The 27,800-nt window shown below is 47.2% G+C and overlaps 2 protein-coding genes across 26 annotated transcripts; one reads left to right on the top strand and one right to left on the bottom strand.

Annotated features, from left to right (window-relative positions):
- Nucleotides 1-78: 78 nt before the first annotated feature.
- On the top strand, nucleotides 79-15,333 carry Zfp672 (zinc finger protein 672). 22 transcript variants are annotated; one of them, NM_001256519.1, is made up of 6 exons: nucleotides 7,082-7,177; nucleotides 7,718-7,878; nucleotides 10,493-10,580; nucleotides 10,857-11,123; nucleotides 11,349-11,440; nucleotides 12,913-15,333. In NM_001256519.1, the coding sequence occupies exon 6, from the start codon at nucleotides 12,954-12,956 to the stop codon at nucleotides 14,358-14,360; it is 1,407 nt and encodes a 468-aa protein (NP_001243448.1). In that variant the 5' UTR covers nucleotides 7,082-7,177; nucleotides 7,718-7,878; nucleotides 10,493-10,580; nucleotides 10,857-11,123; nucleotides 11,349-11,440; nucleotides 12,913-12,953; the 3' UTR covers nucleotides 14,361-15,333. The 22 variants fall into 22 exon arrangements, 20 of the variants coding, with proteins under 20 accessions (XP_030101932.1, XP_030101936.1, XP_030101931.1 ...); XM_030246076.1 differs by lacking the exons at nucleotides 7,082-7,177; nucleotides 11,349-11,440 and adding an exon at nucleotides 105-235 and having other exon boundaries at nucleotides 7,718-7,847; nucleotides 12,913-15,323; XM_030246071.1 differs by lacking the exons at nucleotides 7,082-7,177; nucleotides 11,349-11,440 and adding an exon at nucleotides 105-235 and having other exon boundaries at nucleotides 12,913-15,323.
- On the bottom strand, nucleotides 15,302-23,390 carry Zfp692 (zinc finger protein 692). 4 transcript variants are annotated; one of them, XM_006531919.4, is made up of 12 exons: nucleotides 23,191-23,390; nucleotides 22,686-22,935; nucleotides 22,443-22,474; nucleotides 21,389-21,652; nucleotides 21,007-21,055; nucleotides 20,782-20,926; nucleotides 20,275-20,493; nucleotides 20,114-20,191; nucleotides 19,951-20,029; nucleotides 18,877-18,991; nucleotides 16,382-16,481; nucleotides 15,302-16,270 (listed from the first exon to the last, which is right to left on the bottom strand). In XM_006531919.4, the coding sequence occupies exons 4-12, from the start codon at nucleotides 21,467-21,469 to the stop codon at nucleotides 15,925-15,927; spliced, it is 1,212 nt and encodes a 403-aa protein (XP_006531982.1). In that variant the 5' UTR covers nucleotides 21,470-21,652; nucleotides 22,443-22,474; nucleotides 22,686-22,935; nucleotides 23,191-23,390; the 3' UTR covers nucleotides 15,302-15,924. The 4 variants fall into 4 exon arrangements, with proteins under 4 accessions (XP_006531982.1, XP_006531983.1, NP_892041.2 ...); XM_006531920.2 differs by having other exon boundaries at nucleotides 22,686-22,873; NM_182996.3 differs by having other exon boundaries at nucleotides 15,834-16,270; nucleotides 20,782-20,919; nucleotides 23,191-23,378.
- Nucleotides 23,391-27,800: the final 4,410 nt, after the last annotated feature.

Here is a 27,800-nt window from a genome sequence, read left to right as displayed (position 1 = left end):
AATGCTAGCAATAGTGTCGTACGCGGGAGCGGCCATCGTTGCTTTAGGAACAGAGGCGGGGCTAAGGACTGTCACTGCCTGGCGCGACCGGAGGTGATGCAACTTCCGGTTTCGGCTAGCTCCTATCTGGGTATTGCTAACAAAAACGAAGTCGTTTTTCAAAAGTGATTTTTTTTTTCCTTTTCTTTTCTTTTTTCTCGGTTCAGTGAATCCGGCGGACTCTAGGTCGAGACAGGTGGGTGAACCTCTCCCGACACCTGCAGCGGGCGCCATCTCTCCCGCTAAGTAGCCGGCCTCACGGGACGCCGGCTACCGCGTGAATGCAGAGGATCTCACTGTTAGCTCACTTTCCTAGAGTGGGAGGAGGAGGCTCGAACTTAGCCCAGTGAGCTCCCTGCTTCGTTCATGGGTGGTCTGGATACCAGTGCTATGTGTGGCTTGCAAGACGGACCGAAGCCATGGATGGGATGCAGGATGGATGCTTGCGTGGTACAAATGTCTGACGGCCTCGGGGCCCCAGGCTTTTTTTCTGGAGATGAAACACGTATCCGGGCCCAATTCTCTTCCCATTGGGTTCTGTTGAACATAGCCCGTGTTTAGTAAATCGGTAAAGAGTCTGTTTAGTCAAGAGCTGCCTTCCTATCTGTGAAGGAGTCTTTAGGTGTTTCTAGAGGCATGAGAATGGAGGAGGACGGGGTTCCACAGTCTGAAGTGAAAGGAATTCCAGAGCTGGTCCCTGTTAGGGTCCAGGAGTCGCCCCACAAACCACAGGAATATCAATCTCAGTCAGACAGGGATAGTGTATTGAATGCACACCCCACGGTCGGTAGACATAGCTTAGACTCTGGAACTGAATGCTACTATCATGAACTTCGTTTCAGGGTCAGTTTATATAGGCAGAAACCCATAATGAACTCACAAGCAATTGCGGGGAGGGCTTGTAGGGTTATTGGCCTTTTTCCAAGTTGTGTGTGTGTGTGTTTAAATAATTTAGACATAACAGTTCAAGTTGACTTCTATCTTGCTTAGCTCTGAGTGAAGTCTGCAATTGGGGAGTTTGCAAGAAGAACAGTCCTCAAAACATGGTAACAAACCTCTGAACATACCGGGATATATGGTCAACATGACCACGGTCTGAGCCAGACTATTCTCTGGGTCAGCAGTCAGTCTAATTTCAGTGGCAGCAGTATGAGATGGCACTCATACTGGCAGGCGAGAAGCAAAATGGCTACAGCTATGCCAGGGAGGCAGTGCCAGGGGAACAGGCTTCAACTGTCTATGCTGTAAGTCCAGTTTGTGTCTAGTTAGCAGTTACACTAAAAAGTATTCTGTGGCTTGTCAAAGAACGATAAGGAAGGCCGTGTAAACAGTGGTTCTCAACCTTCCTAGTCCTGCGACCCTTTAAAGTGCTGTCCCCCAACTGTAAAATTATTTTGTTTCTCCTCCATAACTGTAATTTTGCGACTGTTATGAATTATAATGTAAATATCTGATATTCAAGTATGGTATCAGGTATAATATGTGACCCTCCCCCAAAGAGGTCACAACCTACAGGTTAAGAACTGGTATAAAGGATTGTACAGCTAGATATAGGAGCCAGTACAGTGGGGGAGAAATAGGACTCCAACTAGAGATGAACAAGGGGGAAATTTGTAACCAAAGATCAGTTTTGAGGGTTAGTGGATGAGAATGTGATTCGAGGGAAAAAAAGGGTAAAGGGGTCTGGCTAAGCCAACCTAACTGGGTTCTTGCTGAAGACAATCCTGGAAGGCTTGTGTCTATAATTGGGAGCCTGGCATACAGAATTGGCAGAGGGGTGGTCTTGGTAAACTCCCTTCACAAAGTCCTTCATTAAAACTAGGTTTTACAAGATAGTGTTTGGATAGGCCTAGAAAAAGGTTCAGGCGCCTGACCAAAGTTAGACCAAAGAATGTTTCTCCAAGACTAGGTAGGGCATGAAGGCCCTGTCTTTCCTAATGACTGCATAGCAAGATGTTTGGCTCTTGGCTTCCTGAGAAGGGTTCTCCTAAAGAGTAAGAAATGCATGCACTACCTTAAAGGGATAAAGGAAGGAGACAAGTTTGTAGGCCCCTTTTAGGAAGTGCTCTAAGAAAAGGAAGTTGGGACTCTGTTAATCCCAGGAGTTGCTCAGAATATCTAGTGCTTTCTCCTGGCAGTGTTGAACTTTCTCAGACAGTTGTTTCCATGAAGCACGGGGACCTGGTCCTCCTAGGAACAAGACCACTGGTGCTAGAAACCCTGCGAGGATTTAGTTACCTCTTAGTACAGGGTTTTGGATGGAAACATTAGGAACCAAGAGGTCCTCAGTTCCTAGTTCTCCCCTTCCATTCTAACCCTGTGAGTAACTGCTTAAAGCCTGGGGATTTAGTACACCGATGGGGGTTTGCTTAGCATGCCTGAGGCCCTTGATCCAACCCCTTCTCCCAATACACACACACCTTCAGAAGTGCAATATAAAAAGGTATAGACCGAGGAGATCATTCAACAGTTAAAAGGCACCATCTGCCAACTCAGACAGCCTGAGTTAGATCGCTAGAACCCAAGAGTTGGAAGGAGCGGACTGACGGCTGTGAGTCAGCACACATGCACATACACACTGACTAAAAACAAAGAACAAGGGCAGTGGGACACACCTGTCATCCCATCACTTAGGGAGACTAAGGCAGGAAGAGTGTCACACTAGGCAACTGTGTGATAACGTCTCCAAAACAGAGAAAGAAGTAAAAATTTAAAATGGAGTGTGCAAATACAGTTCAGAACTTGTCTGTATGTGCAAGGTCCTAGTAGGTTCTGAGTCCAGACTGTTGGGCTGCAAAAACTGGAAGTTTTAGTTTTAGAATTCTTATTTTTAGATTTGTTCATGTATGAGTGTTTTGCCTGCTTGTATGTATGTGTACCACATGCATGTCTGGTGCTCTTAGAGGTTAAAGGGAGACATAGAGTCTTCTAGAATTAGAGTTATGGATGTTGTAAACCATCATGTGGGTGCTAAGTATCAAATCTAGGTTCTCTGCAAAAGCAAGTACTCTTTCCATTAAGCCTTTTCTCCAATCCCCCCAAAACTTACTTATTACTAATCTATTTTATTTGCTTTTTTTTGAGACAGGCTTTCAATGTATAGCTCTGGCTGTCCTGGAACTCGAGACCACCTCTCTCTACCCTCGAGTGCTTGGATTAAAAGACTGAGCAAAACCACTAAAACAAAACAACCAAAACAAAAACAAAAACAAAACCTAGTTTTTAATGAAGATAGTTCAGTGTATGTTGTAAGGAAAATAAAAGATGAAAACAAAGATCTGGGTGAGAGGGGTAAGAGGCTCAGTGGATAGAGGAGTTGCTATACAAGCCTGCAACAACCTGATTTGTTATTTGAGAGGACCCAACTTCAATTTCCAGCACACAGCCATCTGTATCTCCAGTTCTAAGGGATCCATCTCCCTCTTCTGGTCGCCTCAGGCACTGCCTGCATGTGGAGCACATACATATATGCATACTTTTTTTTTTAATTATTAAAAAATTAACTTGTAAAAGCATTAAAGACAGAGAGCAAAGCTGTGTCAGGCCAGAGGCAGAAAAAAGGACTCTGGAGGAAGAGCAGGAGCAGGCTGGGCCGTTTTGAGGTGGTTTCGCTGTACTGCAGGCCTAGAACTGCTGTGCCCCTCCTGCTTACCCTTGGTAAGCACTGGCAATTACCTTAGTTTGGCATTTACATTTGTTTTTCCTGATATTACTATCTTATTAATTTCATCCTTAAAAACTAAGACCTATCTTGAACTAGTAAAATTTGTTTTCAAAAATGTTGATCTTTAAATACCTTTCCAGCATGTTATATCTTTGTACTATACCAAATCCATGTAGCTTGCCTATGTTTAATTTACTGATACCTCTTCATAGTTAGTTTACCTACAAAAGGCTAAAATGAAACATCAGTCTTTCTGTTGGGATAAGTGTTTCGCACCTTTAAGTTGGCCACACCCAGCCAGGTGGTGGTGGCGCACGCCTTTAATCCCAGCACTCGGGAGGCAGAGGCAGGCGGATTTCTGAGTAAGAGGGCCAGCCTGGTCTACAGAGTGAGTTCCAGGACAGCCAGGGCTACACAGAGAAACCCTGTCTCGGAAAACCAAAAAGAAAAAAAAGAGAGAAAGAGAGAGAGATGGGTGTTTATGTATCATTTTGATGATATCTGCTTACATATATAAGCAAAAAAGGTTTTGAATAATTTTAATTAGGCAGTACCATGTTCAGAGTGTCTTTTAAAATCACTGGGCAGGTCCCAGGTTTATAGTCACTAATAATTAAAGCAGCATTATTTTTATTATTTAAAAATTAAAGAAGGCAACAAAGCTAAGTGGGATAGGCCCGATGCATAAATATCTGGTTAAATGAGCAATTTCAGTTCTCAGGTGCTCACAAGATCTGGGTTCTAATTTTACTCTTAACTATGCTTCATTCTTGAAAATAGTTGCTCAAATGTAGCTGCTGTCATGATTGAGGTGTGATCATAAGTTGAAAAATAAGTATCTCTAGGATAGGACCTATGAGTCAGACACCATCAAATTTTTCTTTACTTGAATGTCAGAGTTTAGCTCTGTGCGTTCCATTTGAGAATTGGCAGGTGATGTAGTGACTGAAAGAGACAAGGAAGGTGTACAAAACAGAGTTTTCCATTTCTGTTTTTCCTTACAACACAATCCTTGAGCACCAGATTTGTCGATGTGTTTAATGCCTTTCAAGCCATAAGTCTTAGAAATCTTGCATGAATTCCCTGCAAATTAAGCAGAGTGCCTTAACAAAAATGTAGTCAGCTGTCTGCTTTTCACTAAATATGTAATTTGTCTCTGGAGTTCAGTTTAATTTTTATTTATTTTGCTGTGTGTATGTGTGTGCTCTAGTGCACATGCACATGTGAAGATCGGAGGACAACTCTTAGAGGATTTTCTGCTGGTACCTTGTGAGAGCTGGGAATCAAACTCAGGCTGTGAGGTCTGTACACAAGAGCCTCTCCCCACTAAGATATCTTTACAGTCCTGAGGCTGTGTTTGTTTGTTTTGGTTTTTTCCGAGACAGGGTTTCTCTGTATAGCCCTGGCTGTCCTGGAACTCACTCTGTAGACCAGGCTGGCCTCGAACTCAGAGATCCACCTGCCTCTGCCTCCCAAGTGTTGGGATTAAAGGTGTGCGCCACCACTGCCCGGCTGAGGCTAGGTTTTCTTTTGAGGCTAGAAGCCATGATAGGATAAAAATAATAGACAAGGAGTTATATTTACTTTTATGATGAAAATTGACAGGAAAATAGAAAGCAAGGTTTGGATCCTTCCATATCTCATCTGCGTGTGCAACATGGAGGGCCTAAAACCCAGCAGGCAATGTGTGGATTTGGATTGAGGTGTGGAAATGCCTTCAATCATCAGATAATGCCTATCTTAATTGCAGAGCATGATGGTCACACCTTTAGTCCTGACACGGGGAGGCAGAGGCAAGTGGATCTCTGAATTTGAAGTGAACATACTAAATTCCAGGCCAGCCAGGGCTACATAGTGAGACCCTCTCTCAAAACAAAGCCTACCTGCTCTGCAAATGACAGGTTAGCAGCTCAGTAATCGCTGTCTTTTACTCATGACCAGAACCATCTGTAACATCTGGCCATGCCAGTTTCACTGTCTGCACCTAGAAGATAACACCCTGGAAACCACCATAAAGCTGAACCTATGTGTATATACAAATATATTTGTGTGACATTTCAGTCTGTTGTCATCTAAAAAGTAAACAACTGTGAAGTTGTTACAAAATAAGTCACTCAGAAGGGAAGGGGGATGGGAGGAGGATCTTCGTGCAAAGGGTACTGGGAGGAGGGGGCTGATATTGTGATGTAAATTTTTAAAAGGTAACTTGAAGATACTATCAGTTCCCAGTATGTATTATAAAGTCAAATGATTAAATATATTTATATATCTTACAAAATTAAGTCATACACAAACTTTTTTTTAATGTTACTCTTTTATTTCAATAATGGTCTTGACAGGTAGTTTCATGTCTGTTGCTTTAGTAAAACACCCTGACAGAGCAACTAAATGAAGCAAGACTATTTTAGCTTCCAACTCTAGGTGATAGTCCATTACTATAGAGGAGTCTCAGCAGCAGTACAGGTGCTTGCTCCACATCCCATAGTCATGAACAAAGAGCTAATGGGTGCTTGACGCTTGCTCTCTGTCGCCTCCCAACACTCAGAACAGTGCAGAACCTAATCCATGACATGGTACCTCCCACATTCGGAGTGGGCCTTCCACCTCACTTAACCCAATCATGAAAATGTTAACCATGGGTCAACTCAACCCATATAATTCTCGTTGAGACTGTATTCTCAGGTGTTTTGATATCCTTTCAAATAGACAAAACTAACCAACACGGACTCAGGGTCTATGCTGGCTGAATTCCTGCTCCCACTGCGTCCAGCGAGTCTGCGTCCCACCGATCTGTTTCGTGTGGTACTTGTAAATAAACTCTGGGTCTCGGCTCGTCCAGCAATCTGTCAATTGAGCTACATCCCCAGCAGGTTTACGGTTTTGAGTTGGGCGTTCTATGCTGCAAGCGCTGGTTAGAAGCCCTTGCTCTGAAAGGTTGGGAGCCGTCTCCATTCACACCGGAAGGCATCTGGTCAGCAGAACAGGACTACCGCCGTCCCTGGCAATGCTGGACAGGTCATTAATCTATGGGGAAGATTAATCAAGACAGTGAGCATCTGGTCTGGCCTCGCAGTTTAGAAATACATTAACATGGCGACGGATGGGTGCTACTGGTCTCCCTCGAGTGGTCTATACGGCCCTGACTCAGCTCAAGGTGGCACTGGGCTCACAGCCCTTTGCTCTCAGTAGCAGAAGGGCCCACGCGTGGACACCCGAACGGAGAGACAGGTTAGCTAAACCTGCCCTGTGACACTGTGGGCACACCATGTCAACTCCGCCCTCTGCCAGGGCAGGTCAATAGTGCGCTTGCGCGGGCTAGATGCCCCAGTAACCCTGCGGACAGAGTGGGCCAATCAGCGTGCTGTCTCCTGGCCCCGCCCTGCACTGCGCCCGCCCCTTCCTCCGCGCCCTGAGGCCAGCGCTGTCCGCAACGCTTTGAGGTGAACGCGGCTCGGAGCGGCCCTCCGAAGACTGGTGAGAGGGCTGAGGGCCTCAAGGCAGGGCGGGCGGGGCCGCGGCCCTCGGCCGCTGCCGTCTCCTCTCAATACCGGGTCGAGGGACCTGGACCGGAGGGCGGCGGGCCAACGCGCCTGCGCAGGTTGCTCCAGGCCGGCGGTGCTGTCCAGCCTCACACCGGGGAAGTTGCCCGCCTGACGGAGCGGGCCAAGGGGCGATGACAGCCTGTGGCCGGTAGTGACAGCTTCAGGAGACCCGAGGAAGCGTGTGTCTTGCCTCAGCGCCCCGCAGGCTCGCGTCACTGGGGCGCCGGCGCCCGCCTGTGGTTAAGGCAGGCCGGGGTGTGCGTGCCATCGCGGTGGGAAAGGATTCCTGGGGCGGAGCGAAAAAGCCAGAAAGACCTGGCAGGCTGTAGTGTGCTAGAAGTCGGCCAGTAAGTTATGCCCCTGCCTCAGTCAGGCTCTGCCTAAGTAAGAGCGGTCCTGCAGAGTAAATCGCAAGTACCGCACAACTTCAGTTCTCAGGTTTATGACTGCTTTGACCTTTCTCTCTTCATAGAAACTGTTATGGTTTCCTGTATTGAGTTATCCCAGGCTGCAGGTACAGGCAACTTAAGTCCTCAAGGTCACACAATTAGTCATGGAAGAACTAGGAATTGGATGCTTGCCTTTCTGGATCCTCTAAGCAGGTTTGTCAACATAAAACGAAGCTCCCCAAAGGTAATGTGAGATGTATGCAGGCTACAGCAGAATTGGGGGGAAATTGCTATAAGTTTTAGATGCTATGTAATTATAGTCTTAGCTTTCAGGTTAGTGGAGGTTAGTGGTTTAAGTTAATGTCTTCCAAAAGCTTTACCTGATGGTACAAAAGTCTGTTAAAGAGATGAGAGGTAAATGACTGTTAAGGTGATTAAAAATAAAGATATCCAAAATAAATGTATCACCCCTACCAGACTTCCCGCCTCTGCCTCGGATGCTTGCACTACTGTGCCGGGGTGCTGTGAGATGAGACTGGGTACACAGGAAGGTGATCTTTGGGAGAGCCTTTAGGGTGTTGTGCTTTGTTTTTATAAACAAAATCTTAAGGAACAAATTCCTGTATCATGTTATTAGCCTCCATAATTCAGGTAGCAAGATTGAGGACAACTTGAAGCTACATGATACCTCATCCCCAAAGAAAGTATGACCTACAGTACAGGTAGCAGATGAGAAAACTCTGCCAACAAAAGAGGTGGGAGGCCTGGTTTGGGTTTAAGATTTATCTATGTATATGTGTTTGGGCATGTGTCTGAGTGCACTCAACCATGGAGGTCAGAAGAAAGCAACAGGTCCCCTGGAGCTTCAGTCACAGGCACTTGTGAGCCACCCTACATTGATGCTGAGAATCAGCCAAAGTTTGGTCCTTTGCAAGAACAGCAAGCTCTCTTAAAATCACAGAGACATCTTACCAGCCCATGCTATAGGTGTTAGATGCTATCTAGTGAGCAACTTAGCTGCTGAGTGAGTAGAAGATAATAGTCTCCTAAATGACTATAGTCTTAAGGATCTTAGGTCAGATGCGGAGGTGGGTGGTAAATGGCTATTACAAGGACTAGAGATGACACAGGATGAATTAGGCTCTCCATTTGCAGCAGTCCAAGTCTCCATAGCCAAGCAAGTTCTAATCACTCTGCAGAGTCTTCAGCATATGTGTGGCTTTCCACAGGTTCTTATCCCAACTCAGTTATCCAGGGCAAAGTATATATATAATGTATATGGTTGGATGGATCCATAGAGAACAGATTTGAAAGAGCTAACACAGCCACTCGCCACAAAGCAGCATTTTAGTCTGTTTATTTATTGGTGATCCCTTAAGATTCAATCACCTGGCAATGTCATAACTGAGTTTATGTAAGTAATTTCTGTGATAGTCACAATGACAAGTCCACATTGTCAGGATTTCATTCCATTGTTAATTGGCACATGGTTACACATCATTCCCTACAGTGTAGAGTATGTTATGTCCAACTCATTGAAAGGCCCAGAAAGATTGTAGTCTATTCTCCCATGTTCTTTCTACTCCAAGATTTCTAGCCATTCTGTACTTCAGTCTTTCCCAGAGGGATAGAGGATACGCTCTTGCTATCTGTATTTTCTTGTACCTACACTCTAATTTCTAGCCTTCACAGATTTTACAATCTTTTTAAAATGAAAACTTTCTATTTGTATTTGGATCATGATCAGACTTGGTTCTTGAGGTGGAGGCAGTTATCTCTCCTACTCCTGTCACCTTCTTCAATATGTCACAGTGGTCATAAGTCTTTCTACTCACATACTATCTAGAAAGGAATGGGTAATTGAACTCTACCTAATTTCTGGGATCACAGAACCTCAGGGACAACAGCATCTCTTAGCTTCCTAGAGTTAGGAAGAATTCAACAGAAAAGTCACTTTCCCTGGAGAGCCACACTCCATATTCCTACCTCAAGTTCCTGTCCCCTCACTTAAGTTCCATTTCCTGGGCAAGGGACCTAAGATTAATGTAGCATACACAAGCTGAATCTTCAGAACCTGAGGAATATGCGAGTCCAGCCACCATTCTTGTCACCAGACACACCTGCATGCTTTCAATACAACCAGACAAGTTCTTAAGGGACCCTCAGGTTACATGGAGGATGGGGAAGGTAAAGGATAGCCACCACCTCAAAGTACTGTTGGATGAAAGGGTACACCCAAATATGTAGTCATGTATTGATGCTCATGACAGTAGCGATGATGGCTTTACTCAGATTAGCAGTGAGACGAGGTGTTGCAGTCACAGCCCAAATTCCAACAAGGTCCCCTAGATGGGCATTACAGGGACCTGTTTTCTAGAAGAGTGACTCATTTCCTTTGGAAGGGATGGTCAGGAAACTGAGCCTTGGGAAATTGTGGGGACAACCCTCCAAGCTTAGTGAAGTTCTAATGGACAGATGGATTTAGCAACTTTGTTCAACAACAGCCCCCTTGGGGACTATGAGGTAGACTAATGTTCCTCTAAGTTTTTTCAGAACTTGAAATGTGTGATTGTTCCAGTAGAAATAAAATGTTAACCATATTTATAATTTGTGTGTGTGTGAGAGAGAGAGAGAGAGAGAGAGAGTGATTGAACCCAGGGCCTTATGCATACTAGAAAACAATCTAGGTTATCCCTACCCCTAAACATTGTTGATGAAATAATTTGCTTATCATTTTCATGCTGAAACTTTTAAATAAATGCATTTGAGCATCACAACACTTCCAAATGCTTAGTTGCTACACGCAGCTTTTAGTAAGCACAGCTCTGGACCATTAAGATCCGTTTCATTCCTACTAGGTAAACGAGTTGTACTTAACTCTGGCTTCAAGATGGATATCCTCTATGACTCCTGACTTGATCTTCTCATCCTACCCAAGAAATATTGGTATGGCAGAACAAACACCCAGAGAGAAGCTGACTGGATTTGCCCAGTTGACTAAATAATAATAAATGTACTAAATTGTGATGAATTTTGATACTGACTTGCAGTTGTAATAAAGTATGCTTGAAAGCTAAAAATAGTAAAGTATTCAACAGTCAGGACCTGTTGCTCATCCCAAACTAAAACATAGTGGTTATATAACACTTCAAGACGCACTCTCAAAGTGATGATATTTAGGATAATTTCTATGTGTTCTAAGCATTATAATTTTTTTTCCAGGTTTCTACCCCAGGCATGGACCTATTTGCTCATATAATAGGGTGAGCTAAGGAAGAGATGTGAAAAAGTCAAGCAGCAAGCTTGCACCCTACACTCATGTCTGTTATAGGAAGAGATGGACTCTTTTTTTATTTGCCTTTTATATGTACATACTTGTTGTGTGTTTGGGTTACTTTCCTTGGGCAACTTCCTTAGGAAGCACTGGCCTAGGAGAGGGTGAGCACCCGGAAGCATGGGCTGAGAGATGACAGCCTCCCAAGACCTCAGGTGAGTCAGAGCGTTGCTCTTATACATTTGAAATCAGCCACTGGATTGTAGTTTCATGAAGGCAAATATTCCTTAAACAATCAGCAAGTTTGGATGGTAGAGGTAGGCAGTTCTCTGTGAGTTCAAGGCCAGCCAAGGCAACATAATGAGACCCTGACTCAAAACTAAAATTAAGGGGCTGGAGAGGTGGCTCAGCAGGTAACAATACATACTGTCCTTCCATAGGATCCAAGTTCAGTTTCCAGCACCCACTTCAGGTGGCTCAGAACTGCCTGTAACTCCAGTTCCAGAGGATCCGATGCCCTCTTCTAGTTTCTGTGGGTACCTGCACTCTTGTGTATATATCCTTACAGAGAAATACATAAAAATAAGATAAATATTAAAATTAAATTAAAAATAGAAAGCTCCCCAAGGATTCAGAGCTAACTACTCTAAAGTCAGCTCTTGGGCTGCAAAGGTGCCCCTGCTTTGCAGAGTTTGAAAATCAACTTTAAGTAAGATGTCTAGGATGTCTTTAAAATTGTCCACACATAAAAAATAGAGTAGTGTCACAGGTAAGATGAGTAGCTAATGGTAGCTTGTGGCTTTATTCTCCCTTGGCTTTAGTATGTAAAAATAACCATTTCAGAAATACCTTCCTCTCGCTGGGTGTGGTGATTCGCTCTTTTAATCCTAGCACTCAGAGACAGGTGGGTCTCTGGACATGGTAGTGCATGCCTGTAATCCCAGCACCCTAGAGGCAGAGGCAGATACATCTCTTGAGTTTAAGGCCAGCCTGATCTACAGAGTGAGTTCCAGGACAGCCAGGACTACATAAATAGACCCTGCCTCAAAATTAAAAAAAAAAAAAAAAATGGAAGAAAGTCTGTCCTTCCAGAAAAAAAGGTCCCAGAGGTGCGTATCCCTGTTGTTCTTCCACCCTGCATGGAGAAAGCGATCTTAGGCTCACACCTCAAGTTTACTGTTAGCCACAAGTTTCATCCACTTGCTTCCAGGTACATACAGAATAGACAAACTGTTCTTCAGTCAAGCCATGAACCTGCTAGGCATGGTATATTTTCATTTCCCACAAAAAAATGACTATTGCCATTTTGTTTGCATTTTTCATGCTGATCTGAGAGCATACTTTACTAGAAAACAAAGGCTGACTGATGTCTTACCTAGTTAACTTTATTAGTGACAACTCCCTCAGGGCCTGGGATTTATCACAAGCCTAGGATACCCAGTACCAGGTATAGTCCCTTAGATCAGTGTAGTGTGTCCCCCATTGGGTCAGCATGTGTGTCAGGCCTATTTTCTGGTAGACAAGGGATTCCTACCTCTGATACATTAGGAGATGGCCAAGGAGGGATGGTAAGCTAAGAATTCCCCAGGGACCTAAATCACACCAAAAAAAAGAACAGGTCAGGCACTTCTCTCTTGGCAATTTTGAGGGTTCTTAGTTCTAACGAAGAAACACATAGGCACCTTAGAATCCATACCTGTCTGTTTCATGGACAGGTGTGATCTGTCCCTCTTGATACACCCCTCTGAATTGCTGGGAGCCATGTGGGTTTCATCTCTTGAGAGCTAGACTAGCTAATGTGTTACAGACCTAGAGAGTTCAAGGTGCCTTTTCTGTGTCCCCAGCCAGAGCTGAACTTGGGGTGACCTCCCTACAGGGATCACAGTAATGAGCCCAGCTGTAGCCTGCTTTTTGAACAGCCAGACATGTGCTCTTAAAAGAAGAAACCCAGGAATCTGAAGAGCAGTTTTCAAACCACAGCCTTTCCCCTTTGCTGCTTTCCAGGCTTTAAAACTACAAATTATTGACTGGGAAAGGCAGACATCATGTTCACAGCACCTGGTATGGCTACGACCCAGGAAAGACCTTATTCCTGCAGTGTGTGTGGCAAGAGCTTTCAGTATAGTGCAGTGCTGCTGCGGCACGAACGGGCCCATGGTGGCGACAAGCGTTTCTGCTGTCTAGAGTGTGGTGAACGCTGTGCTCGAGCAGCAGACCTACGTGCACACAGGTGGACCCATGCTGGCCAGACCCTCTATATCTGCAGCGAGTGTGGCCAGAGTTTCAGTCACAGTGGCCTGCTGGATCTACACCTGGGAACGCACCGAAGGCGCAGCCGCACCCGTCCTTGCCGCCTCTGTGGCCGTCGCTTCCCTCATGTCCCTGCGCTGCTGCTGCATCGTGCTCGCCAGCACCCACCTGAGAAGCCCCACCGCTGCCCTCTGTGTGCCCGCTCTTTTCGGCAGAGCGCTCTTCCTTTCCACCTGGCACGAGCACACCCCCCTGAGATCATCACTGTCACCGCCCCTTCCCCCAGCACGCTCTACCACTGTACACAGTGCCCACGGGCCTTCCATAGCAGTGCTGGGCTGCGGAACCATTCCCGCATCCATGTGGTCCCCAGCCTCAGTGACCCTGGCACTGAGGCCCATCTATGTGGCATATGTGGTAAGAGCTTCAGCAAGAGTTCCACACTCACACGACACCTCCAGAGGCACTCTGGGGAAAAGCCTTTCAAGTGCCCTGAGTGTGGCAAGGGCTTCTTGGAGAGTGCCACACTTGTGCGGCACCAGCGAACACACACTGGGGAGAAGCCATATGCATGTAGCGACTGTGGACGCTGTTTCAGCGAGAGCTCCACACTGCTGCGTCACCAGCGCAGCCATCAGGGTGAAAGGCCGCACGTGTGTGCCACTTGTGGCAAGGGCTTTGGGCAGCGGTATGATCTAGTAGTGCACCAGCGTAGCCACACAGGGGAGAGGCCCTTCCCATGCCCGCAGTGTGGCCGGGGCTTCACAGACCGCTCCGACCTCACCAAACACCTGCGCACACACACAGGGGAAAAGCCCTACCACTGTGAGTTGTGTGGCAAGCGATTCACCTGCATTTCCAACCTCAATGTACATTTGCGCAACCATGCAGGCCATAAACCACACAAGTGCCCAGAGTGCGGCAAGTCCTTTAGTGTTGCCTCCAAGCTTGCACTGCACAGAAAGACACACCTAGGTGAGCGGACAGCAGAGTGCACAGAGTGTGGCAAATTCTTTAGCCATGGCCGGTCGCTATCACAGCACCAGCGGTCCCACAGAAGGGCTCGAGCAGCTGCAATGGCAGCCACTACCACCACCACTGTAGTCACTGAGGTGACAATAGGTCCTTCTCTCACTCTCACAGGACCAACAGAACAGGAGAAATCAGGGCTCTTAGTATCCCCATTTCAGGAAACTTGCTAAGAGGGCTCCAGGAGATAGCTGGGTGAACAGACTTTCAGTCCCAAGGAAAAGCTCAGATGGTTTGGGAAGCCAGACCTGCTGTTGTTACATTGTTGCTAGCCGTTCACCTAGCTTGCCTTGTCTCTAAATGGAAATCCCCACCAGTTCTTCTATCATCCATCCTTGTATTCCCCAACTCTGAGTACTAGGAGTCAGGGAACCGATGTCACAGCCCTATGCAAGACAAACCAGGTGCTTGTGCTCCGTTGCTGCCACTCTGCTCTGTTACGTGGGCTGAGCTCTACCTTTGCTGCCTGTTAATCTCTACTGCTTTCTCTTGCTTGAGACATAGTTGAAGAGGTAACATACAGGCAGTATAGGAGAGTGGAATAGCTCCCTTCATTAAAGGACCAAGATCTGTGACAAGTTTCTCCCTTGCAGAGGTAACCAGAATACGTGTAAGTAGGCAGTCTTCAGCCTGGCCATCCATATGTCCTTTGACAAGATGATCTTAGGGCCCAACAAGATGGTTAGACAGGTAAAGGTACCTGCAGACAACCTAATTTGATCCTTCGAATCCACATATGTACTATGGTACATGTGCACACATAAAGAAATGTAGAATTTTTTTCAGTAAATGGCTCTTAGCACAGCTTTCTCCAATCAGTTAGGAAATGTTTGTCTTGGGATGCAGAAGACTGTTTGGGTCCATAAAGCCCAGTACTGTGTGAAACAAAAGAATATTTCCAGATGAAACTTCAAGGCCCAAGAAAACAAGTTACCTGAAGTCCTGGGCAAGAGCAGGCTGTAAAGCCTGGAATTGTTCAATGACTGCTTATAGCTGGTGATATTGTTACTTGCTTGGGTTTGTGACACCAAGAACCCCTTTGTCAAAATGAGTTCCAAGTTCTCTTCCTTTTAGGTGGTGGTTTCTTCATTGCTGTGACAAATGCCTAAGAAAATCAACTTAAAAGGTTTATTTTGGCTCGTGGTTTCAATAGTGTCACTTCGTTGTCAACTGGCTCCACTTTGAGCCTGAACCAAAATAGAAAGACACAGGCTATCTACTCTGGGGAAAGGGCACATGGGAAGGATAAAGGGAAGATTACTCTTCAAAAGCACTTCCCCAGAGACTGTGGCCTTCAAGCCATGAACTTATCAAAGGATTAACCCATTAGCAAGTCATGATCCACAATTCAATTACCTCTCAAAAATTCATCCATTGTAGACTAGCTATTTTGCTGCGGGGCTCAGTTCTAGATCAGAAGGCCAGTCTGCAGGGCCTCACTAGAGGCAAATGCTAGACAGAACAGGGTTATCTGCTTCCTGGTCTAGTCTGCCCCAAGGCAACTGTTAACACTCTACAGGGAAGGTCTGTAAAGTAAGTCTAGAAAAAAGGGCATGTGAGTGGGTCAGCTTCTGCTGCATTCTGGCACACACTAACAGCCTGTTTTCAAAAGACTCCCAGATTCTTATATCTGTAGCACCAAAGCATACACTTGTATAAAATACCATTTATTATTTCTTTGAAGGCTAAAACCTGGTATCTGGAGCCCAATGGTGCTCTACCCTCCACTGCACTCACCTAACTTTTCTCTCTGTTCCTGGGGTCTGGCACCCCAGGTGAAGAAATGGATGTTGAGGAGGCAGGATTAGAGTCAGAAGTGGTAGAGATGCTAGCCCCCTCAGGAGACTGCAGGGATTCAGGGGCAGAAATGCTGGGACTAGACACCAAAGAGCCAGGTGGCTCTTGTGCTGGGAGCAGGGCTGGGTGGCTTTTGCTACAGTGAGCTACCACACTGTCTGGCTTCTCAAAGCGTTTGCCACAGAATTCACAGGGGAATCGCAGGGCAGCTGCTGTCTCTGCATGCTTGCGTCGGTGCCAGTTTAGGGAGGCCTTCTGCCGGCAAGTAAATCCACATATCTCACACCTGGAGCCAAAGATAGGAAGGAACCTTGGATCACATTCACCTCCCTGGCGGTTCTGCTGCCCACTCCCTGGCTGCCAGATAATAGCTCCCTCCATGGCCCCTGGAACTCACTGCAGGGGTTTCTCTCCTGTGTGGATTCGTCTGTGGATGACAAGGTTGCTGCTAGTGCGGAAAGATCGAGCACAGAATTCACAGATGTAGTCCCTGGTATCTGTAGGCACACGAGGGATACTCAGTTATCTGTCTTCAGGTTTTAGCCCACCACTCCCAACAGGTGGTGTCAGTACTAGGGTTCAGGAGTATTGGGTCCTAATAGGCATATAGACCTCCTGTACCTAATTGATCCTAAAATTGAGTGAGATAGATAACGGGGTATCCAAAACTGCCTTCTTGTCACCCTTTGTGCCTAATTTCTAGGGCACAGGCCCCTATCTGGGGCCTTGAGCTGGCTCTCTGTCAGCCGCGTATGGATAGGAAGGACCGAGTAGCAGCCACATATAAGCCTAGAGTCAAAAGTTGGAGTTTCAGTAACAAGCCCCAATGATACTCCCCCACCAAACAAGAATTCCCCCATCCAGGTGCATGTTCCACCTGCCACCACAAGCACCATGTCTACAAGTCTCTCCTTTTACTGAACCTGCTAGATCCAACAGCTCTTGCTATCATCCATCCTTACAACAGCTCTCAGGCTGCTGTGGTTTCTCTCCAATGCCACTAAACCTAAAGGCCTAGAGCAGAAACATTCTCCTTGCTTCTCCTGGTACCTTTCAGACTGTCTTACCAGCTCTCTGAAGCCTTATCATATAACACTCTGCAGACTCTTCATCTCCATCACTTCCCTCACACCACAAGTCCTCTACACCTGCCAGCCACTATGCTGTCATTAAGCATCATTGTACCCCTGTTCCCTCATCACTTTATCCCCCAACTCTGCTAGGGCACCACTACTAAGTACTGTACTACCAGGCTCCAACCATGACCTCCTGCCTTGTTCTGGTGTGACAATCTGATTCCAGGCCACCATCCACCATCCCTACAATCGTCTCATAGCCCCCTTTCCCTTCAGCTCCATTTTCACATGGACTTTGTTCAGGTTACCAATCTGTCAGGCCCCTTAGCAGTACTAGCTTGGGAAAAGCCCAAACTCGGGCCAAACCTATCCCCTGGCCTACTTGAAGATAGGCATGAGTGTTCAACCTTCCCTCATGGTCTTCCCTTTCACAGACAGGCTCTGTAATGCCCACTGTCCAGAATCCTGAAGAGTATCTGCTGTCTCCAACATTTCCAGTACAGCTTCCCCCCACAACTCCATCAGTACTCAACTAGTACCCCTGCCCATATACATGAATATGTGGATGTCTCCACCATATCTCACAGAATTCATCTCTTTCATACCAAACTCCACTCACCCTGATGTCATCAAGCCTTCCTTTCCTACTCTTCCTTTCCTTAAGCTTTTAGCCTTCTATCTAAAACCTTACTCCTCTTCAACAGAGCAAAACTACAGCATCTCCCACTTCCCCAGCCCAGCTTGCCTTGAACCCACACCACTGTGGCTGTCATTCCCACAGCAGAGCTCGTCACTCTGTCATGTTATCTCTTTTCCTTGGCCTGCAGCTCTTGTCAACCTGTCCTCCCTCCTTCCTGGAGCACTTTCTACACTTGCCTGCTCAAGTGCCACTTTCTTTGCCTTCCTCTCTTTCCCCAAGGCCTGCTCTCTAAGAGCAAATGTACCACATCAAACTTACCTCCCTGGGCAGACATTCTCCAGCCCCATGGCTCTAAACACTACTCACATGCTTATGACAGATTTCTGCTACTCTATAAGTCCCATACTTAAATCTTGACATCTAATTAACATGTATTAACCCAAATTCCTACTCAGTGACCCCTTCCTTGCTTTCAGGGACACATCACCTTTTACCCAGCTGCCCAGGCTGGAATCTTTTGAGTCTCTGTCTGTCTGTCTCTGTCTGTCTGTCTGTCTCTGTCTCTGTCTCTCTGTTTCTCTCTCTCTCTCTCTCTCTCTCTCTCTGCCAGTCTCACCTGTGGCTGATCCATCCTTTTCACACAGACCTTTTAACTCTCTAAGAGCCTCAACCACTGCTCACCAACTGTGACCAGTAAGCCCTAGTCATCACCATCAGTATACGCCCATTTCTACTCATCTACAGTCCCTGACTCTCCACATAGCTGCAACAGCCATCTCTGAAAGTCAGCTATCTCTCCACCTTAGAAGACCTCACAGTGGTCTCATCTCAAAGTAGAAACCACATCACCCTTACTGTGGTCTTGGAGGCCTCCTCCCCATTTGTGGATCATGTAGATGTTCCGCACATGCGCTGCCTCCATTCCTCACTCCACTTGGGTCTTGCTTGCAAGGCTTCTTTTACCACATAAGCAACGTGTCCTTCCTGCACTCCACCCTCCCTGCTTTCCCATCTCTTCATGGCCCTACATGACTAGAGTAGGCATTTCACTAGGGTCAGGCTACCAAGGACCTAGTTACAAACTCAAGCAGACAAGGGCTTATAAGGCACACAAGGACCAAGGGATTTGAGTCCTCCCCAGGACAGCTGAAGGGGGCGGGGGGGTCCCACACTCACCGCTGTGGAGTTTCACATGCTCCTTCAGGTGCTTTTTAAAGTTGAAGGACTTCCCACAAGCTGGCTCAGGGCAGCAGAACGACTTCTGGTGGATATGCTGGTACTTCTTGTGGTGCTAGAAAGTGGGTGACAAGAGAGACAAAAGAGGCAAAAGCATGGATGCCTTCCCAGGGAGACTGACTGGAACTGGGTGAGCAGGCGGGTTTCTCATCCACCCTTGTTTTCCCCGTCCGGGCCACCGTTCTGGCCTCATCCTCACCTATGCCCTAAGAAGCACAGCTGTCCTACCACCCTGACCATTAACTGCCTCACCTGTCCCCTCTGGATGCCCACCCACTCACTTCCTTGCACACCATCGTTGCAATGTCCACAGAGTTCCCTGTACAAAATGCCACTCCAATTAACACTTGTCATTTATCCAACCTTGTCTGTCAGGACAGAATATGGTTGATGTGAGCATGATGACCCACATTCATATGTGCTACAGTCTCTTGCTACCGCTATGAATGCATAGAATGTGGGATTTTCTCCTAAATCTGCTTTGGAAATACACAGGCCTCATTTTCCTGTTGAGGAAAAAGGGTTCTTAGGGGGTTTCTTGTTTGTTTGTTTGTTTGTTTGTTTTCTATTTTCTTCAGTTTGGGGCCCTGACCCAGGACCCAGCATATAATAGACAAGTGTTCCACCACTGAGCTGCACTACCTGGCAGCTGGAGCTCCTACCTGGACTTCCCAATGAATAAGTCCTTCTTATGGGACCTGGTCACACCATGGATTGTGGGTGGCACAGGATGGCTCCTGCATCCTGCTCAAATCTGAGCTGCTATGCTCTTCTTAGGTCTACCCTGACCACCTACACTGTACCATCCCCCTGGCCCTCCCTATACTTGAGGTCAGAAGGCCTTACTAACTGTGAAGCACGGGCCTTTCCCTCTACAGTGGCTGTATGTGCTGCTTTGCACATGCTAGACAACTGCACTATGACTGAGCTCTATCTACCTCAGCCTAGGGTATCTTTCCCTCAGCTTCCACACCAACCCCAGTAGCCACACAGGCCTCAATCTGTGTCCCTCACATTCAGATACTGCCGGTTGGAGAAGATCCTTCCACAGCCAGGGAAGTCGCAGGGCATCAGCTCTCTTTTGGCAGCTTTCCTAGGGGAGGAAAACGGGAGCAGGAGTCCTGCCTGCTCTGCCTCACACCTGACCCTCCCCAGAGTCCCCTCTCCCCAGTCCTACCTAATTCTCCTGAGCCCAATCTGGGCAGTATCCTCATCCCAAGTCGGATTCGGAGCAGACTGGGCCTGACTCCCAGGGCTATGGGTAGCAAAGAAGGAGCCGAGGGCCTCAAGGGTGACACATCCCAGGACACCCCTGCCCTGTTTCAGCCATCAGGTTACCTCTCCAGAGACTCAGTCATGTGCAGCTCTGCAGGCACCTGAGGGGTCCTGCTGAGTTCCAGCCGCACCTCAGTATCTGATGTCAGAGCATCTGGAGAACCCACGGAGGCGAGAACAGCACAGGGAGTGGGCAGAGTTGCAGGTACTGGCGAGACCTCTCCCTCCTTAGGTGTGTGCGTAACAGGGGACGGAGGTGGCCTAGGGACGTCTGGTTCACTGCTGGAAAGGGAAGCAGGAGGAGGGCATTATCCCCCTGGGCATCAGCCATCTCTAACCCCTATGTAGAAAACTCCCAACTCCCATAGCCCACTCTTGCTCTCAGCCTCCCCCAGAGCCTTACTTCATCCCTTCCCACAACTCCAATTCAAAGGCTAACGTTACTTTCCCCAGCATCTGCCCTGCCCACCGTGCAACAAGACCATCCCTCCAGCTGGCACAATCTCTGAATGGCCAGCTGCCTCCCCCCTCTCTCAAGCCGTTCCCCATCCTCCCTCAATCCCAACTGGCTCATCTGGGGAGGAGCTGTAGGTCCATGGGCTGGCGTCACTGAGCAGCTCTTCCTCTTCCTCTTCTTCTTCCTCCTCCTCCTCCACATCCTGATCCTCTCCCAGAGGTGGGTCGATCTCCAATGGAGAATCTACTCTCCTGCAAGCTCAAGAAAGACAAGCCTGAGAAACTGCCACCTCATCCCCACTCCCTATGCAGGTCTGTCCTGCCCCTCGCTTCCCTCACCTGGACAGCCTGGTTTCTTGAGTCCTTTCTCGCTGCTCACATTCCAAACCTGTTGGCACAAGCAGGTCATAAGAGAAGGAGGCCTAGACTCAAAGACTGAGGACAGTTTCTTCCCAAAGGCATCCTGGTTTGCTTGGTAGTGCTTTTTACAAATGAATTCTCTTTCAAACCTTATCTCCAGTTTCTGTCCATCCATCACTCCACACTTTTGCTTCCCATACCTAGCAATGCATGTGAGGATATATTTCCTTGCTATCATAAAGAGATCATTACTCCAGCTCTTGGAAGGTGGAGGGAGAGCCAGGCTACGTGGCTACACGAGACCCTAATGATAGTTAACACATTCAGAGAAGACTGAAAAGTGTTTTCCTTCCTCACTCACCTTGGGCTTCCTGCTTCCTCCTGGCCTCTGAACACCAGGCTCTCTCTGTGGTGTGTGTGAGAGGGGCCTGCTTAGGTACATCTGAAGGTGCAGGAATCAAAGAGGGTTCCCAGGAGAACGTGTGGCCCGCAGAGCACTCCCATACAAGCTCTCCTTCACCACCTCCAGGCCCCCGGAGCCCGGGCACTAGGCCGCATTCCCGGCTGTGTGTGTGAGACAGGAGCACCAGGTACTGCAGACCCTTCCGAGGCCCAGGCTCTGGAGCTGGAGGTAAGATGAAGCAGTCATGCAAGGACCAAGAAAACCACTCAGGCCATCCTAACCCTCTAAACCCACTGGCAACCTCAGGACATATACGACATCGGTTTATTTGTTTTTTTCTAATCTTTTTTAAAGATTTATTTATTTTATGTATGTAAGTACACTGTAGCTATCTTCAGACACACCAGAAGAGAGCATCAGATCCCATTACAGATGGTTGTGAGCCACCATGTGGTTGCTGGAAACTGAACTCAGGACCTCTGGAAGAACAGTCAACGTTCTTAACTGCTGAGCCATCTCTCCATGCCCAGACATTGGGTTTTTTCTTTTTTTAAGCATTCTTTTAAAAATATTTTATTTGTCATTAGCTTTGTATATCTGTGGGTGTGTGCACATGAGTGCAGGTGCTCCTGGAGGCCAGGGATGTTGGATCTCCCTGCAGCTAGAGTTCCACACAGTGAGCCTCCTGCCATGAGCACTAGGAAGGAAAGGAATTTGGGTTCCTCTGCAAGAGCAGCACACCACCCAGCCATTGCTTCAGCCCCTGAAGAGTTTGAAGGGATCTTGTTTTTGTTTTCAACCTAGATGCACAGTTGTTTGTTGTTTTGGTTTGGTTTAGAGCCGGGACAAACACACCCAAAGGTCCCAAGGCAAAGCTCCTTTCCCACAGGCATGGCAGCAGGCTTATTTTGGGCTTGTCCTCTTCCCGAACCCAGTAGGAGCTTCTGATCCATTTCTCTTGAGACATTCAGTCTCTAGGAGGCGCCACTACCTGTTAACGTCTTTTACCTACCTGCACAGAGGACACAGCCTGAAGAAGTGTACCTGCCAGAGAGGAGCTTGGTGTCAGCTCAGAGCCAACCACCCTCAAGTCTCCGCACTCACACACTTACAGGGCCAACCCTACAGACCTCCCATTCGCTGGGGCTAGGAGGGGAGGAGCAGGCCCACCCTGCCCAAACGAGAAACCCAAGGCTGTAGGAACCGGCTTGGGGCTGTGTCTCGGTGCCCTCCTTGGTCCCTCCCGGCCCCTAACCGGTCCAACAGGAACTTGGCGAGCTGCGAGTGCAGGGAGAAGCCCAGCCGCTCCTTGAGGAGGCACCACTGTTCCATGTGGCCGCCCAGGCGGATGCGGCACTTGCTGCGGCGCGCGTCCAGCTGCCTGCGCTTCTCCCGCCGGCGGCGGGATGCGTCTGCCACCGGAGAGGCCATAGACGTGCGGGCCTACGGGAGGAACGTGCTGTCGTCGTCGGGGCTTTCGGGACAGACACAGCCCCTCGCTCCGTCTGCAATGAATGGGGAGACCATAGTGCCTCCGCAGCGCTCGCGCCTCTCGGATCCAGCCACCCCTTCTTAGAGCCAGGGAGGACACTTGGAACACGGGGGTCGCAGGCAGGGGGAAAAGACTGGAAACTTGCTCTCCTTGTCTGGAGGCGGCCAGGTCTGCGTGCAGCCGCGCCTTGGCCTTCTCCCTGCCTCCCATGCAGGGGAAGCCCACCCAGCAATGCTAGGACACCGGGCCAACCCTCGTGGGGTCTTACCTGCACGCCCCAACCCGCCTTTGCCCAAACTGCGCCTGCGCTCCCCGGACCCGCGTGCTCACTCCGAAAGCCACAGAAGGACCGGGGCCCACCGCGCGCGCCGCCGCTGTTTCTCTTTTAAGAAGAAACCGTCCCCCCTCGGCGTCAGGAGGCTACGGCCTGGACTTGCAGCGGGAAGACAGCTGTCTGCGCCTGCGCCCCGGGAGCCCCGTGCAAAGCCTGCCGGGAATTGTAGTTAGCCTTAGTCCTGAACGACTGTCTGGGATTCTGTCGTCATTGCTCCTTCTATTAGCATCTCTGCCTATCAGTTGCCACCAAGCAAACGCGAGCTGCAGCATCCGCCAGCTGAAGCCAACTAGAGTCCTTTCTGAACCGCGAGACCACCCTCCAGCTGCAACCTATAACCTGCCACCATCCACACGAGAAGTTGCCTACACTTTGTACAGACTCTGATTTCACATCGTCTACAAATGGCTCTGATGGAGTTATTTCTATCAAGAGACTGCAACGGCACTTGTCAACGGCACAAGTTTTTTATTTTCTGTTTTGCTTGAAACAAGGTCTCATGTAATTCAGGCTGGTGTCCAAACTCACCATGTAGCCAAGATAGCCTTGACTCCTGCCTCCACTTTTGAAGTACTGAGATTAAAGGCCTGCACCTCTCTATGTTGCTAAATGAAGTGACCAATTCTGTTGCCTCTCTGCCCCAGAATGGAGAAGAGTTTAGCTCTCTCCTCTTGCCACACATTCATCTCACTTTCTTCTCAACTTCACTGTCAGACTAGACTTTGTCTGCTCCTGGTTTTCTCCCGCTTGGCTGGATCCTCTTCTCTCTTAGATCCTTCTGTTACCAAAAGATGGAATGGACTAGGCTCAGGTCCCTGGCAAGCCTCTCTTTTAGGTATGCTCTTGGGGGGGGGGGGGTGATGTAATTAGATCACCCATTGATTGATGTTTCTGGCTACCCTTTTGGGATTCCAGACTCCTTTGACTGCCCAGTTGACTCTCCATGGTTAAATGGCTTAATATACTTCATGTTTATAAAGAATTTACAAGTGCCTGGCACAAGGGAGTCCACAATGAACAGCCTTAGGGCTCAAACCTCACTCCAAGTCACTTGCACTACTGACTGTTTTCTGTAGCAAATCACTACAAACTTGACAACTCAAAACAGCAGAAATTTACTCGCTTACAGTTTTGGAGGTCTGCACCAAAGTGCTGAACAGGGCTACAGGTCAAGCAAGAGCTCTAAGAGAGTTTTCTCCTTGCCTTTTTTATCTTCCAGTGGTGACCAGCGTTCTGGGACTTCTGGCCATATCACATAAGCTTCTGACTCCACACAGCCTTGCTCTAGTGCAACCCTTCCTCTTCTTTCAAACACAGTCCACTTGGGTAATCCAGAGGACCTCCCATTTCAACACCTCAAACAGTTATAACTGCAAAGTGTTGGCTACAAAAAAAAAGCAACTTTCACATATTCTAGTAGTTAGAACACGGATGTTTGGTGAAACTATGTTTCAGCATGCAGTATGATCATCATAGACTGTTGAGGCATCTCATCAGAGAAAGATGCTTGCTGAGCAAGTCTGGGGCCTCAGTTTAATCCCTAGAACCCAGCATTAGGGTGGAAGGGGGAGAATGGCCTCTAAAGTTGTCCTCTGGTCTCCACAGACACGAGGCATGGCACTGATGCTCACACACGATATGTACGCACAAAATAATTTTTATTTTTAAAGATGATCACCACATGTGGTGGCACACACTTTAATCCCAGCACCTAAGAAGCAAAGGTAGAGCCGGGCAATGGTGGCGCACGCCTTTAATCCCAGCACTCGGGAGGCAGAGGCAGGTGGATCTCCTAGTTCGAGGCCAGCCTGGTCTACAGAGTGAGTTCCAGGACAGCCAGGGCTACACAGAGAAACCCTGTCTCAAAAAAACCAAAAACCAAAAAAAAAAAAAAAAAAAAGCAGCAGCAGCAAAGGTAAATGGGTCTATCTCTATGAGCTCCACGCCAGCCTGATCTGCATATCAAGTTTGCCAGGGCTACGAGAAAGAGAGAAATGAGAATTAAAGTAAAATTAAACTTTAAAAAAACTTATCTTCATGAAAAAAAAATGGGTTTACAGTTAAGAGTGTGTCTTAGTCAGGGTTTCTATTCCTGCACAAACATGACCAAGAAGCAGTTGGGGAGGAAAGGGTTTATTCAGCTTACACTTCCACATTACTGTTCATCATCAAGTTCGTCAGGACTGGAACTCAAGCAGGTCAGAAAGCAGGAGCTGATGCAGAACCATGGAGGGATGTTCTTTACTGGTTTGCTTCCCCTGGCTTGCTCAGCTTGCTTTCTTGTAGAACCCAAGACTACCAGCCCAGAGATGGTCCCACCCACAAGAGGCCTTTCCCCTTTGATCACTAATTGAGAAAATGCCTTACAGTTGGATCTCATGGAGGCATTTCCTCAACTGAAGCTCCTTTTACTGTGATAACTCCAGGTGTGTCAAGTTGACACAAAACTAGCCAGTACAGAGTGCTTACTGCTCTTGTGGACAACCAGAGTTGGTTGCCAGACCTCATACCAGACAGATCACAGCCACCTTTAACTCCAGCTCTAGGGGATCCAACACCTTTTTCTGGACTCTGTACTGCACTACTGCACTTGTACCCACAAACTCCCACACAGACACACCATATATATATATATATATATATAATATAATGTATAAAAATATATTTTTATATAAAATATATATAATATATTTAATATATAAAATATATAAATGCATATATATTATATAAAATATATAAAAATATTTTTTTAATTAAGAATTTTGTTCACTGCACCCAGGCATGTTCACCAGATACAGTGGTACACACCTTTAATCCCAGCACTCAGGTAGAAGCAGGAAGATCTCTGTGAGTTCAAGGCCAGCCTCATCTACAAAGTGAATTCCAGAACATCCAGGGCTATGTAAAGAAATCTGTCTCCAAAAAAAAAAAAAAAGAAAAGGAAAAAGAAAGAAAGAAAGAAAAGAAACGACAGACAGACAGACAAGAAAAGGGAAGAAATGAAAAGAAAAATAAAAAATAATTTATTCTCTGTCAGGGGAAAAAAAAAACTTCAAATAAGAAGCCATATGTCAAGCATCACAGTTTATTACACTGGGGACCTGAACACACCCGCATTGATAAGCAATCTCTTTACACCATGTATTTATTCATTCGTTCGTTTGTTCATTCATTCATTCATTCATTTTGGCTACATGGGCTACTTTTAAAAATCTCTTCAAACTCTCCTCTGAGTGGTTTTAACATCCTACAAATCCATCATTAACCAACTCTTAGTTAACCTCCTCTGGACCCTTTGACTAGGCCTGAACCTTGGCCCCCACCTGTCTCGGCTTAGCCATCCCCCCTGGATTAGTCCGTGGAGAACTCCATCAGTTAACCCCCGCACTGAGAGATGGGCTTTTGTCGAATAACAAGTTCATCATCCCTCGCCTTGGAGGTCTAAGTCTTTGATTTGGTTTTTGAAGAATTCTGTGGGATGTTTAATGCCCTTGACATCGGCTCTTAAGAACTTTCCACCCACCCTGGCCACCGTTTCCTTGGTTACAACCCCCAGCTGTTTTTCTGTCTTTGCTAGATCTAAACAATCTGTATTTCTCTGCTTCCGCAATAGTCTAAATAGAATAAATAATAAATAATAATATATAATAAATAAATAATATATAATAAATAATAAATAGTCTAAATAGAATAGCTTTCCTCACCATTTGAACAAGGGCAGGATATTTTCCTTAGATTCATTCATTTATTTGAAATTATATATTTATATGTATATGTATATATCCAGAGATAGGCCCATGATATATATCATGATTGGATGGGTCATGTGTTATTGTTTTGCTTTTTTATTTTGTTTTTGAGACGAGTTCTCGTGTTTCCAGAACTCACTGTACAGCTAAGGATAACATTGATCCAATCCCAGCGCCTGCACCTCGTGCCTGTATACATCAGCAACTCTGACTCCTCTACCTTTCATAACTTTGTGCTTTGTTTTGTTTTGTTCGGTTTTTTGTTTGTTTGGTGGGTTTTTTTTTCTTCGCCAGTTGCACATCTGTATTTATTATCTCCTTCATCAGTTCACCAAGGCAAAGGGAAGGTTGAAGTTAAGTGGAGGAAGAAGGGAGGCAAGGATGAAGAAAAAAGTTGCGGGGGAGAGAAAAAAACGGGAAGGACGGGTGATCTCAGAGGAAGGCCATCCGCAAGCGGGTCCATGACTGTTCTGCAGGGCGGTGCGTGGCCTTCCGTTGGGAGCTAAAGCACTCAGGGTCGTACAGCCGCTGCTGGAGCGATACTCACCGAACTCAGGTCTCTCGGAGCGGTAAACGCAGAGCCCCTAGCCTGGCCTCCGAATGCTGGGTGCGTTTGCATGGGAGCAAGAGTTACGGTGCGTACTCGGCTGCAACTCCATAGGCTCAGTGCTGCAATCGTCTCACCCAGAAGTGCGTTTTGGGGTTCACAGACAGCGACTGCACAGAGCTCACTGTCCGGTGCTGGCCTAGGATCTTCTCCAAGCGAAGCAAGAAGCCAGCAATTCCTACGCTCGA

The sequence above is a fragment of the Mus musculus genome, chromosome 11 (assembly GCF_000001635.26).
Source record: "Mus musculus strain C57BL/6J chromosome 11, GRCm38.p6 C57BL/6J".
Taxonomy (NCBI): Eukaryota; Metazoa; Chordata; class Mammalia; order Rodentia; family Muridae; genus Mus; species Mus musculus.
This window is presented reverse-complemented; position numbering and strand designations above follow the sequence as displayed.

Excerpts from the sequence above, each read along its gene's own strand:
- Zfp672 (NM_001256520.1), top strand. The coding sequence starts at position 12,954 with ATGTTCACAGCACCTGGTATGGCTACGACCCAGGAAAGACCTTATTCC.
- Zfp692 (NM_182996.3), bottom strand. The coding sequence starts at position 22,861 with ATGGCCTCTCCGGTGGCAGACGCATCCCGCCGCCGGCGGGAGAAGCGC. Across the intron at positions 20,192-20,274 it reads ATGACTGAGTCTCTGGAGAG|CCCTGGGAGTCAGGCCCAGT; the intron begins GTAACCTGATGG and ends TGCTACCCATAG. Across the intron at positions 16,271-16,381 it reads ACAGGAGAGAAACCCCTGCA|GTGTGAGATATGTGGATTTA; the intron begins GTGAGTTCCAGG and ends CTTTGGCTCCAG.